Source organism: Lactuca virosa, chromosome 9 (assembly GCF_052849685.1).
Source record: "Lactuca virosa cultivar CGN04683 chromosome 9, Lactuca_virosa_CGN04683_v6, whole genome shotgun sequence".
Classification (NCBI taxonomy): domain Eukaryota; kingdom Viridiplantae; phylum Streptophyta; class Magnoliopsida; order Asterales; family Asteraceae; genus Lactuca; species Lactuca virosa.
The window spans coordinates 156,019,344-156,033,194 of NC_136434.1; the positions used below are offsets into that span (position 1 = coordinate 156,019,344).

General features: G+C 43.4%; 1 protein-coding gene across 1 annotated transcript; it reads right to left on the bottom strand.

Moving 5' to 3' along the window:
- Positions 1 to 10,992: 10,992 nt before the first annotated feature.
- Positions 10,993 to 12,748, bottom strand: LOC145138582 (uncharacterized). The gene is made up of 2 exons (XM_079072644.1): positions 12,025 to 12,748; positions 10,993 to 11,897 (listed from the first exon to the last, which is right to left on the bottom strand). Exons 1-2 carry the CDS (start codon positions 12,624 to 12,626, stop codon positions 11,183 to 11,185), a joined length of 1,317 nt encoding a protein of 438 aa, XP_078928770.1. The 5' UTR covers positions 12,627 to 12,748; the 3' UTR covers positions 10,993 to 11,182.
- Between the last annotated feature and the right edge of the window lie 1,103 nt (positions 12,749 to 13,851).

Here is a 13,851-nt window from a genome sequence, read left to right on the forward strand (position 1 = left end):
ATGCTGTTTAATGAAACCCTAATTTCTCGGGTTTGGGGACTATTTAAAGGCCCTTATGGCCGCCATTTGGGGTCACCAGTCATAGAGAGAAACCCTAGAGTGCTTGAGCGTTTTGAGAGAGAAAGGAAGCCATTCTTGACCTTGGAAGTGTTGTTTAGCAAGAAGAAGGAGGTACTAGCCAAGAGGAAGCATAGGAGGTTGCTATTCGGTGGATTTGGAGCTAAGATCTTCACATTTGAGGTAGTAATTCGACTCTCCTTCTGTTCTTATGATGATCATATGGATTTAGGGTTTCTTAGACCCTTTGTTGGTTAGATTTGATGTCCAAATAGCCCCTTCTAGTGATAAGGCTTTGGATCTGGATCCATAGAGGTCCAGAGAGCCTTATTCATCAAGCCTTATGAAGAACAATAGAGGTCATGGCCTTGGGTTAAGGTATTTGGGGCTAAATCATCATATATGGTCATATAAATGTTGCTTGTGCATCAAGATCGAGACTTTACGTGATTATAGTGGTTGGGAAGGCCAGATCTATGGATTAGAGGAACAGATCTGACCTCAGGAGGTCATTTGAGTTGGTGCATGACATGAACTCGCCGAGTCCAAGGGCAGACTCGGCGAGTAGGGTTAGGGTTCCCGTGAATCACTCAGTGAGTGACTTGCCGAGTTGGGGGAATGACTCAGTGAGTCAGAGGGGGGATAGAGGACTCGAGTTCACGACTGAACTCGCCGAGTCACATTTGTGCACTCGGCGAGTCGGGTCAAAAGTTGGACCGTTGACTTTTATTGACTTTTAGGGTTTGGTCAACGTTAGGGTCTTTGAGCCATGAGAGGGGTAAAATGGTCTTTTACCCTTCTGAGAGTACTAAGAGGAGGAATAGTCTAGCCTTGAGAGATGTATTGATTCAGAGTGTTTATTTCATATGATTAGGCGGAGGCTAGACCCGACTTTACAGAGTTCGAGCTTTACCGAGTTACCCGAGGTGAGTCTTCTCACTATACTTTACCTAGAGTGGTAATTAGAGCTATGAGACAGAGTATTGTGTATGCTTTTGCATGATGTGATTTCTATGTGTTATATGCTATGTATGTTATAGAGTTTTCAGAGTTAGGACCGGAAGGTCAACAGAGTTAGGGTCAGAGGACCTATAGAGTTAGGGCCAGAGGGCCCACAGAATTATGGGACTGGGGGGTCCCACATAGACACTTTGACCATAGTGTCAAACAGAGTTATAGCCTCGAGTGGCTAATATGTGTTATGTGTGGTATTTTGGGGAACTCACTAGGCATTTATGCTTACAGTGTTGTGTTATGTGTCTCAGGTACCAGCGAGGATCGCGGGAAGGCGCCGGCTTGATCAGTACACACGCGGGGAGATTTTATTATGATCTTGGGAGATGATGTTATGTGATACAATGGTGTTTTTATAACGATTATGAATGAAAACGTGTTTTATAAAATGTGAAAAATTGTTTTGAAAATTTGGGTGTTACAAGTTGGTATCCGAGCCTTGGTTTGAGGGATTCGGATTCATCTTCGGGCGTATCTGAACTCAAACTGAGGATTTGAGAGAAATTTTGATGACTAAAAACTTTTTAAAAGAGTAAAAAGAGTTTTGAGACAAACAGAGCAGAGCCGTGTGTACGATCAGCCAGCGCCCGAACGGTGATTTCCCAAAATACGCTTGTAATTAGTGTTATGAGATATATTATGTTATGATATATGATGAGTTATGCTATGCATGCTAGAGTAGACTAGGTATTCTTATTAGGACTAGAGTGGCCTGATATGTGATGCCTTAGTCTTGGAGTTTTGCTGCTAGGGATACTTGAGAGTGTTTAGATAGCAGCGAGGAGTTTATGAGAGAGCTGCTAGCGAGTAGCATATGGTTAAAGAGAGTAGAGTACTTGGGACTTGGGATCCAAGGAGGAGGACTTAGAGTGGATGCTGATGCGGTGTGGACGGTAGTATAGGGCTCGTACTACTGAAGACACCGGAGCAGTGCGCACCCTAAGTAAGAATCCATTGGGTACTAAGGAGCAAGTAGGGTGGAGTTATCGAGTGCGAGTATACTCGAGCGAGTCCCTGATATTTATTATGTTGTATTTCAGAGACATCATGGTTGGGACACGCCACACACCAGAGAGCAGCGGTACTAGTGATGAGGAGATCCGTAGGATCATTCATGAGGAGGTGGCTGCGGCCATCAGGGCAGAGATACCAGAGATGTTCGGGTATATCAAGACCACACTGATAGAGACATTTGACGAGAGATACGCTACTCTTTCTGAGGCTGCGGTTGCTGTGGCCACTGCAGCTATAGCTGCGACTAGGCCGCAGGGTGGTGATGCGTTGCTGTTTCGTGAGTTCAGCAACACAAAACCACCGGAGTTTGATGGGACCCAGGACCCGATTGCAGCGATGAGGTGGATATCAGACATTGAGGGGTGTTTCTTTACTTGCTCATCTCCAGAGCATTTGAGAGTCCGGTTCGCGTTGAACCAGCTTCGCTTGGGAGCGAAGGACTGGTGGAAGTTTGTGACGGCGCACTATTCGCCTACTGAGCTTGTTGCAGTGACCTGGGAGAGGTTCACTGCTATGTTCCGAGAAGAGTACGTTCCCCAGGTGGAGAGGGAGCGTTTGGCCCAGGAGTTTTTGACCCTCAAGCAGGGTACAGAGTCTGTTACAGTGATCACCAGGATGTTCCATGAGCGGGCGATGTTCTGCCCAGAGCACGTGTCCTCCGAGCAGGCACGTATGAACCGATATCTGAGCATTTTGAGCAGGGATATACGAGAGTTCGTGGCGAACTCGACGTACCGGACATTTGCCGAGCTTCAGGCAAATGCCCAGAAGAGGGAGATAGAGCTGGAGACTCAGGCTAGGGAGGAGGCGGAGTATCAGGGGAGGGATCGGCGACCGGCACAGTCTCAGCCGGCAGCCAAGCGGGCCAAGCCTGCCGATTCGAGATCAGGGAGCCAGAGGGGCCGCACTTGTGGCAAGTGCGGCAAGAGTCATGATGGAGTGTGTAGAGCAGGGTCTTGCTACAAATGTGGCAAGGAGGGGCATATGGCCAAGGATTGCCCCAAGGGGTTTGCAGTCTGTTTTCACTGCAACCAGACCGGACACCGGAAGGCCGAGTGTCCACAGTTACGAGGGTCAGCTCAGGGAGCTTCTCAGGGATCTGCTCCTGCTGCTGTTCGAGCTACAGAGAGTCGGTCGGCGAAGGCTGAGGCACCGAAGGCTCGCGGGAGAGCCTTCCAGTTGACAACGGAGGAGGTCCGCGCAGCACCCGATGTGGTAGCTGGTATGTATTCTTTCCTCTGTTTATTTTGAGTTTGTAGTGTTATGCTTATATTGTGATATGCGTAGGTACATTTCTTGTGTGTTCTGTACCTGCCTTGGTGTTATTTGACTCGGGTGCGAGTCGGTCTTTTGTGTCACTAGCGTTTAGTCAGCACATCAGTACCCAGCGTGAGGCGTTGAGTCGACCTCTACGAGTTTCCATAGCTGACGAGCGAGCGGTGTATGCTACTAATGTGATTCGAGGATGTGTACTCGGGATCTTCGGTGTCGAGTTTCCGATAGATCTGGTCCCGATTGCTATGGGGGACGTATGTGTCATAGTGGGCATGGATTGGTTGAGCCGTTTCGGAGCTGTGATTGACTGTGAGCGACAGTTGATGACGATACGAGACCCCAGTGGGGGAGTACTTACGGTGTACGGCGAGGGTTCCCGTTCTGGGTCAGCATTTTGTTCGGCCGCTAGAGCGAGGCAGAGTTTACAGCAGGGCTGTAGTGGGTTTGTGGCTTATGTGGTGGATACGAGAGTAGATGAAGAGAGACCGAGGTCGATCGATGAGGTCCCGATAGTGCGCGAGTTCCCAGATGTTTTCCCCGAGGAGTTGTCGGGTGTGCCTCCCGAGAGGCAGGTAGAGTTCCGTATTGATTTGGTTCTGGGGGCAGCGCCTATCGCCAAGGCGCCCTATCGCCTTGCGCCACCAGAGATGCAGGAGTTATCCTCGCAGCTTCAGGAGCTGCTGGGGAAGGGGTTTATACGGCCGAGTAGCTCGCCGTGGGGAGCGCCGATCCTTTTTGTCAAGAAAAAGGATGGTTCACACCGGATGTGCATTGATTACCGGGAGCTGAACAAACTGACGGTCAAGAACCGTTACCCCTTACCGAGGATCGACGATTTATTCGATCAGTTGCATGGAGCGTCTTGGTTTTCCAAGATCGACTTGAGGTCTGGATATCATCAGATGAGAGTACGAGATGAGGATATCCAGAAGACAGCGTTCAGGACTCGTTACGGGCATTACGAGTTCGTGGTGATGCCTTTCGGGCTCACCAATGCACCGGCGGCGTTCATGGATCTCATGAACAGAGTATGCAGACCGATGTTGGACCGTTCGGTGATCGTGTTCATCGATGATATACTGGTGTATTCGAGATCCAGAGAGCAGCATGAGGAGCATTTGAGAGAGTTACTTGGAGTTTTGAGATCGGAGAGGCTTTATGCCAAATTCTCCAAGTGTGATTTCTGGTTACGAGAGGTCCAGTTCCTAGGGCACCTCGTTAACCAGAATGGGATATTGGTCGACCCGGCCAAGATTGAGGCGGTTATGAGTTGGGAGGTGCCGAGATCCCCCACCGAGATCAGGAGTTTCTTAGGGTTGGCTGGCTATTATCGGAGATTTATCAGGGATTTCTCCAAGATCGTCGTGCCACTCACCAGGTTGACCCGGAAGGGTGTTGCTTTTTCATGGGGACCAGAGCAGCAGGCCTCCTTCGAGACACTTCACCAGAGACTGTGCGAAGCCCCAGTGTTAGCCCTTCCGGAGGGGATGGAGGACTTTGTGGTGTATTGTGACGCATCGATATCGGGGTTGGGAGCGGTGCTGATGCAGAGAGGGCATGTGATAGCATACGCATCGAGGCAGCTGAAGCCTCACGAGACGAGGTATCCCACCCACGATCTGGAGTTGGGGGTTGTAGTGTTCGCCCTCAAGATCTGGCGTCACTATCTGTATGGGGTTCGGTGTACCATATACACGGACCACAAGAGCTTGAAGTACTTGATGGATCAACCCAACCTGAATATGCGCCAGAGGAGATGGTTAGACGTGGTAAAGGATTACGATTGTGAGATCCTGTACCACCCGGGCAAGGCTAACGGTGTAGCCGATGCCCTGAGTCGTAGGGCGGAGAGCGCCCCGATACGGGACGTTTGTATGAGATTGACAGTGATGACTCCGGTGTTGGACACCATCCGAGGGGCCCAGGCTGAGGCCGTGAGACCGGAGAACCGCAAGAGAGAGCGGGTTATCGGATATGTATCGGAGTTTGTTACCGATAGCAGAGGGCTTATGACCTTCCAGGGTCGGATCTGGGTGCCATTTGTGGGCGGGACACGTACCATATTGATGGAGGAGGCACACCGATCGAGGTTTTCGATCCATCCCGGGGCCACTAAGATGTATTTGGACCTGAGAAGAGATTATTGGTGGCCCTGTATGAAGAGGGATGTAGCATGGGTTGTTGAGAGGTGCTTGACCTGTCGCAGGGTTAAGGCCGAGCACCAGAGGCCGCATGGTAAGTTGCAGCCGTTGGAGGTTCCCGAGTGGAAGTGGGAACAGATTACCATGGACTTTATCACCAAATTGCCAAGGACTGCGAGGGGCGTCGATGCAATTTGGGTGATTGTGGACAGGTTGACGAAGAGCGCTCACTTCCTTGCTATCAGTGAGAGCTCATCCGCTGAGAGGTTGGCATAGTTGTACGTGAGGGAGGTGGTATCACGGCATGGAGTGCCGATCTCGATCGTCTCAGATCGAGATGTGCGTTTCACTTCCAGATTCTGGAAGAAGTTTCATGAGGAGTTGGGTACGAGGCTACATTTTAGTACCGCATACCACCCCCAGACAGATGGGCAGAGTGAGCGGACGATTCAGACGCTCGAGGACATGCTTCGGGCATGTGTGTTGGATTTCGGAGGGAGTTGGGACACATACTTGCCCTTGGCTGAGTTTTCCTATAACAACAGCCATCATTCGAGCATCGGTATGCCACCCTTTGAGTTGTTGTATGGGAGGAGGTGTCGGACTCCTATTTGCTGGGGTGAGGTCGGGCAGCGTGTGATGGGTAGTACAGAGATAGTACTTCAGACGACTGAGCAGATTCAGCAGGTCAGACAGAGGTTGTTGACCGCTCAGAGCCGCCATAAGAGTTATGCGGACAGACGTCGTTCGGGGCTTGAGTTCCAGGTTGGTGATTTAGTACTCCTGAAGGTATCTCCTTGGAAGGGGGTGATCTGATTCAGGAAGAGGGGTAAGTTGGGACCTCGGTATATTGGTCCTTTCAGGGTGACTGCCAAGGTGGGCAGGGTAGCGTATCGTTTGGAGCTACCTACGGAGTTGAGCCAGATTCACGATACCTTCCACGTGTCTCAGTTGAGGAAGTGTATCGCTGATGAGTCGGCAATGGTTCCGTTAGAGGACATTCAGGTGGATGCGAGCCTGAATTATGTTGAGAGACCGGTTGCGATTGTGGATCGAAGGATCAAGACTTTGAGAAACAAGGAGGTGCCATTGGTTCAACTCCAGTGGCAACATCGGAAGGGTTCTGAAATGACCTGGGAGCCGGAGTTAGAGATGCGCGAGCAGTATCCATAGTTATTTGTGGAGTGAGACTTCGAGGGCGAAGTCTGATTCTAGTGGGGGAGAATTGTAACATCCGGATTCCCAGGTATCTTAAATTATGTATTTTATTGAGTTTTGGAGAGAGACTCGGCGAGTAGGCGCTCAGACTCGCCGAGTAGAGTCGCGAATCTCCATCCGGGTTAATGACTGGACTCGGCGAGTCCATACGTGGACTCGGCGAGTCCACGCTGTTTAATGAAACCCTAATTTCTCGGGTTTGGGGACTATTTAAAGGCCTTTATGGCCGCCATTTGAGGTCACCAGTCATAGAGAGAAACCCTAGAGTGCTTGAGCGTTTTGAGAGAGAAAGGAAGCCATTCTTGACCTTGGAAGTGTTGTTTAGCAAGAAGAAGGAGGTACTAGCCAAGAGAAAGCATAGGAGGTTGCTATTCGGTGGATTTGGAGCTAAGATCTTCACATTTGAGGTAGTAATTCGACTCTCCTTCTGTTCTTATGATGATCATATGGATTTAGGGTTTCTTAGACCCTTTGTTGGTTAGATTTGATGTCCAAATAGCCCCTTCTGGTGATAAGGCTTTGGATCTGGATCCATAGAGATCCAGAGAGCCTTATTCATCAAGCCTTATGAAGAACAATAGAGGTCATGGCCTTGGGTTAAGGTATTTGGGGCTAAATCATCATATATGGTCATATAAATGTTGCTTGTGCATCAAGATCGAGACTTTACGTGATTATAGTGGTTGGGAAGGCCAGATCTATGGATTAGAGGAACAGATATGACCTCAGGAGGTCATTTGAGTTGGTGCATGACATGAACTCGCCGAGTCACATTTGTGCACTCGGCGAGTCGGGTCAAAAGTTGGACCGTTGACTTTTATTGACTTTTAGGGTTTGGTCAACGTTAGGGTCTTTGAGCCATGAGAGGGGTAAAATGGTCTTTTACCCTTCTGAGAGTACTAAGAGGAGGAATAGTCTAGCCTTGAGAGATGTATTGATTCAGAGTGTTTATTTCATATGATTAGGCGAAGGCTAGACCCGACTTTACAGAGTTCGAGCTTTACCGAGTTACCCGAGGTGAGTCTTCTCACTATACTTTACCTAGAGTGGTAATTAGAGCTATGAGACAGAGTATTGTGTATGCTTTTGCATGATGTGATTTCTATGTGTTATATGCTATGTATGTTATAGAGTTTTCAGAGTTAGGACCGGAAGGTCCACAGAGTTAGGGTCAGAGGACCCATAGAGTTAGGGCGAGAGGGCCCACAGAGTTATGGGACTGGGGGGGTCCCACAGAGACACTTTGACCAGAGTGTCAAACAGAGTTATAGCCTCGAGTGGCTAATATGTGTTATGTGTGGTATTTTGGGGAACTCACTAGGCATTTATGCTTACAGTGTTGTGTTATGTGTCTCAGGTACCAGCGAGGATCGCGGGAAGGCGCCGGCTTGATCAGTACACACGCGGGGAGATTTTATTATGATCTTGGGAGATGATGTTATATGATACAATGGTGTTTTTATAACGATTATGAATGAAAACGTGTTTTATAAAATGTGAAAATTTGTTTTGAAAATTTGGGTGTTACAAACTCACTAAGCTTTGTGCTTACGACTTTCAGTTTATGTTTCAGGTACTCCGGTTTTCAAATGAAAGAGTTCGGGACGATTGCAGCGCACACACCACATGGTTCCGTATTTTGTGAATTACTCTGGTTAAAGGATGTTTTGCTAAATATTGATTACTCTGGTTTTATAGAAACAATCTGTATTTACAATTTATTAATTTAAAAACAAAAATTTTTATGTCGTGACTTGTTAACAGATCTTAGGAAGAAAAATCGGTTAGTAAAAGCAACACAGACCCTAAATTTCTTTCACTAATCTCAATTTTAGGGTACCTAGAGAGAGAGAGAGAGACCCTCTTATTTTTTTTAATTATTAAAATGAAAAAATAATTATGAAACTTTAAAAAAAATTTAAAAATAGAAAATAAATACCCAAGTGTATTAAAGTCATTTTAGTTTACTGAGGGACAAAATCTGCAACGAAACTAGCTCAAAAGGACAACGAAACCCAAAAAGTCGAGGCTTTGACTAAACCTCATAAAAAACACATACCATACGGACCATTTTTGTAGTTTTGTCTAAATAAAATTGAGACGAAATTAAAATTTGAATTTTGGGTTGTATCAAGTGTAAAAAAAACAATATCGAATCGTATCGTATTCATATTTAAAGTTCAATACGAAATTGATACGATATTAACATGTGTTTATAAGGTCGTACGGAGTACCGGCAACGAGCCATCTCGTGGTCTAGGTGGCAAAGACCACGGACCGTGAACACCACCATGGTGGTTCGTGATCGGTCGTGGTCGTGGTTAATTGTGGTGTACACGAGTTCAAACGACCAATAGGAAGAAGGTGATGTTTGATTTCGTCAGGTGGTGCTCCTGTGAGGAAGACGACTGTAGCTTAGAAGGAAAGAGGTAATTTCTTTGACCACTTTTCAATTAGATGGAAATTTGGTTTTCAAAATTAGGGTTCTTTGATTTTCGATGTACACTAAGTATTTGGGCTTAGTTAATGGATTTAAACGAGGATCAAGTTTACAACGAGGAAGAGGTTTGAAATATAAACTTAGTCTGCATACAAAATTGAAAGACATATTTATATATTTATTTAGTTAAACTTCAAATAATTGATTATATGAACTTATTTATTTAAGGGAAATCTCTAGAAAAGTCCTAAAATTTTACCCTAATTTACGAAAAAAGTCTCAAACAAAATTTTGTTTACGAAAAAGCATGAATTACCGGTAAAAAATACGATTTGACCCATTTTTTCCGGTTTACCGGTTTTATTACTTACATGCTTCACCAAAGTCTCATTATTTTACCATATTTTGCGAATAAGTCCCAAAATAAAATTTACTGATGATTTGACCATTTTCTCTATGTAACATACATTTTACCGGTTTCATTGTTGACCCGGACGCCTAGTCATTAAATGAGATGATGAGATGGATATGTTGAGTTATATAATATTATGTTTAGCATAAAACTTGATATCCTGATGTATTGTATATATTTTTGGAACATAAAATGCATCCAACGAAGACTACAATAATTACATAAACTAACAGCAATTGCGTTATTTTTTACATTTATAAGAAAATATCAAATTGTCTATCTAATCTTATTTAACCCAATATATCCATCTCATCAGACGTCAACTCATTTTCTGCCTTTTTTTCTTGGAAACACACATTTTATTGGTTTCATTGCTGACGTAGATACATAGTCCTAAATGAGCCGATGAGATGGGTATCAATTTTACAGTAAATGTGACATTATATAACTCATCGTATTTATCTTATCAGCTAATTTAATGACTAGGTGTATAAGTCAGCAATGAAACCGATAAAATGTATGTTACATGAAGAAAATGGTCAAAATCATCAGTAAATTTTATTTTGGGACTTATTCGCAAATTAAGGTAAAATAATGGAACTTTAGTGAAACATGTAAGTAATAAAACTAGAAAAGGATGTCAAATCGTCATTTTTACCGGTAATTCATGCTTTTTTTAAACAAATTTTAGTTTAAAACTTTTTCATAAATTAGGGTAAAATTTTAAGACTTTTCTGGAGATTTCCCTCTATTTAAAAATAAAATAAAAGGGTTGGTATTCTAACCCTCGTCATAACCCTGCAAAGATACCTCACCATCATAATATTTGCATATTATGTAACCTTTTGTAAAAAAGCAAAATCTATAATACAAAAAATGTGTTTTTTTTTTTTAATCCATTATGAATACTAACGTATTAAAATAGAGTACATTACAGAAATTGATTCCAGTGTTTTAGACATGGGCTCCTTAGAAAGCCTCGTGTGCCCTGTACACGAGAGAAAATCCGTCTTTCTACATATTATTTTAACGTCCATATTTAAATCTCAAAATTAAGAATATGAGAAAATATGGTTGTTAAGCAATTTTGATTGTTTTTGAATTTTGTATTGTTAAAGAGTTTGGATGGTTTATCATATAGTTGCAAATATCGGTTGGTTACGAATTTCTAGTATTTCTTATACATTATTTATACAAAAATTGTGATAATACGAAACACATGGATTCTTTCGAATTTATCCGGACTTCATTTTCTTCCTAATTTGATTTAAGTTTATTAGGATTTGATTGTCTAACAAGAAGATGAGCTATCAATTCTTATGAAATGTGATTTTAAGTTTATTTTGGATTTGATTATTTTGAGATAAATGATTTAATTGATAAAAGGAAATTTAAAAGATAACAATGTATAACTCAAAGTATGAAAAGTCGAAACAATTTTTAATTGATTTTTTGATGTCTTGAAAGAAACAGCTGTACATACATTCATCTTCCCAAACAAAACAAAACCCATCAAACATTCCAAAAAAAACATATGTGACTGAATTTGACTGTACACTCTCTTCTAGAACATTCTTCAAAACGGCAAAAAAAAATAATTTTAAATTAAAATTAAAATATCGACTCTTCGCCGTCGTGCCTCAGCTCCTTTCGGAGCTTCCTAGAGAACGGCTGACAAGCATCCATACTCAAATCCATCGCCGCCGCCAATGCAACAAAAGCGGCCGCATCCTCCGTGCATGTCACGTGCTGAACACCAACTTCCACCTCCGGCTTACTACACCGTCCTCCGCCGCCCACAGATGACGACATAACAAAACCTTGATACATCAAATGCGCCCATGACCCGATTTCGAAATCGGATCCAGATCCAGACCCGGATCCGAAACTCCCATTTGGGGTGGAATTCGGTGAACTTCCATTACTCATGTCTATGGTGAATTTCCCACCGGTTTTGGAACTGATGGTGGAGTTGGATAACGTCACCGGATCCAGCCCACTCACGGCGGCGTCCGGTAGAAGCTCGAACCGGTAGCCGAGGTGATCTTTACCTTTCGACTCCCGCCACGCCTCCAAACGGCCCCATGGCTTCCACGTGCTGTGACCCGGTCGGAGAATGAGCCACGCGCCGGGGTTCGACGAGCAGACGCTGTCTGTTCCGTTTGATGGGACAAACGGCGTCACCATTGACGCCATGGCCACCGGCGAACCGGAGAGATCGTGAATTGTAATTGACCATCCTTTTCGTTCTTTTACGGGCTTTTCTTTGTCGTTTCGCATCGATCTTAACCATATTTTTGAGTTCTTTGTTTCCGATAACGACGAACTGTAAAACAAGAATCACACACACCATTAGATTAAGCAATGAAACAGGTTTAAATTTTGGTTGAGACAATTCGTCGAACATGTTTACTACAAGATAGAAAAACTGAAAAAGTGAAGAAGGAACTTACTCAGATCTCAATTTCTGATCTCTGTTGTTTCTGAAACTGAATTTGCAAGTAAACACAGCTTGACGAAGATTCCCGTTCACTTGGAATACTTGTGGGCTACACTCGGGTTCACCATCAAACTCGAACACAAATCTCGGGTCACGTTCGACCCGAATACTCAAATGCAACTGAACCGGATTTTTTGAACTCCGATCACCAATCCCCACCCACCCGTTCCGAACCACCGAACATCCACGGTTACCACCACCGGAAACCGCCTCCGAATCCAAACCCACCGTCACAACTCCAAGAAGCTTACTACTCCCAAACCCACAAATCGGATTACTCCTCCGACCCGAATAAACCTCAATCTTCAACACGTTTGATTTATCAACAAGCTTATCAAACTCCGATTTCTTCAAATTAAAGCAAGCTTGAACTTGATCATTCACTTGATTAACATCACCATCTGCGATAGAACTGATATCCGCGAACTGGGTAAGGTCGTTCTTGAGTTTAATCTTGCAATAATATGTCGACGGCGGAGTAGTACCAGCACCACCACCGGAAAACTTCAATCCTAAACTTCCGACGAGTATTCGCACGTAAGGACACGGATCCATGGCGTCCTCCCGTTTAATTTAATCAAGAACCACTTTTTTTACACTCCTTTTCCCCCAATTATCGTAATTCTCCGAGAATCTGGATCAGATTAGAAAACCCAGTTGTGAAATTGTTAAAATCAAGTGTGTCGTATATATACTATACGCATATTTACAGATAGATGTCAATACAGAGAGATATGAGCGAGACAGAGAGATTACAGGCTGGAAATATCTTCCAGAGCAATTAATGGGATATCGATAACAAACACGCTGTAATAACTTGTACGTAATGGAGATGTAGTTGTACATTGATCTAGGATTTGGCTGTTTTAGTTCTGTAAGTAGATAATGCGTGAGGGAATGAGCTGGGGGCACGTATGCAAAAAAAGATGCCAGCGATTTGATGGGATCTCCTAAACAAAATCCCTCCCTGCATTATAGAATTAATTCAGAATTGGTCCCTGAACTATTAGTTTTGATGATTAGGTCCTTTTACTATTGAACCCGTTAATTCATATGTGCTTACTCGGTATTTATATTTAGTTATATGATTTTTTGTTGCCTAAAATATGCAAAGGGACCATATTGTTTATACATATATGAAGTTGCGTGTTTTGTACTGTATATTGTAACACATTCAAAATATGGAGAAAATAATTTGCAAAGAAAAATTCGTTATTACTTGCCTATATCATCAAAGATTTGCCAAATAACATAAACCGAATTAAATCCATATGCATGTATGATGGCTGATGCAACAAATATAAATATACGAATAACAACGTATTAATCTAATTTTGTATATTACGTCAAGGTCAAGGTGTTACCAAAGAATTTATTAAATAGTTATTATCTTTTAAAATATCTATCATTTTTTCCTAGTTTTATCTTCAAAATGTTTAAACGTGACGTCTTATCTTCTTTTCAATTTGTACATAGTTTTCACAAATCATACTGAATTCAACTCTTCCAATGGATGCTAATCCGGCCATTTTTCCAACTTTTAACTTACACGAATTTCCAAAACAATTACATGATTGACTCTTTAGAGAAACTTTTGACCTAATTCTAGACTCATCAACTACAACTTAATCACAATATGTTAAAATAATTATACAAAACACTATTGCACTCACATAAAAAAGGATACACAACATTTCGGTTACCTATAGAAATTCTCTTATTATTTTATGTTTATGATTAAAGGACTCGTATTTGTTTGCACAATCATACAAAATGCAAG

Coding starts and splice junctions, on each gene's coding strand:
- LOC145138582 (XM_079072644.1), bottom strand. CDS start 12,626: ATGGATCCGTGTCCTTACGTGCGAATACTCGTCGGAAGTTTAGGATTG. Junction 11,898..12,024: donor GATCAGAAATTGAGATCTGA/GTAAGTTCCTTC, acceptor CTTGTTTTACAG/TTCGTCGTTATCGGAAACAA.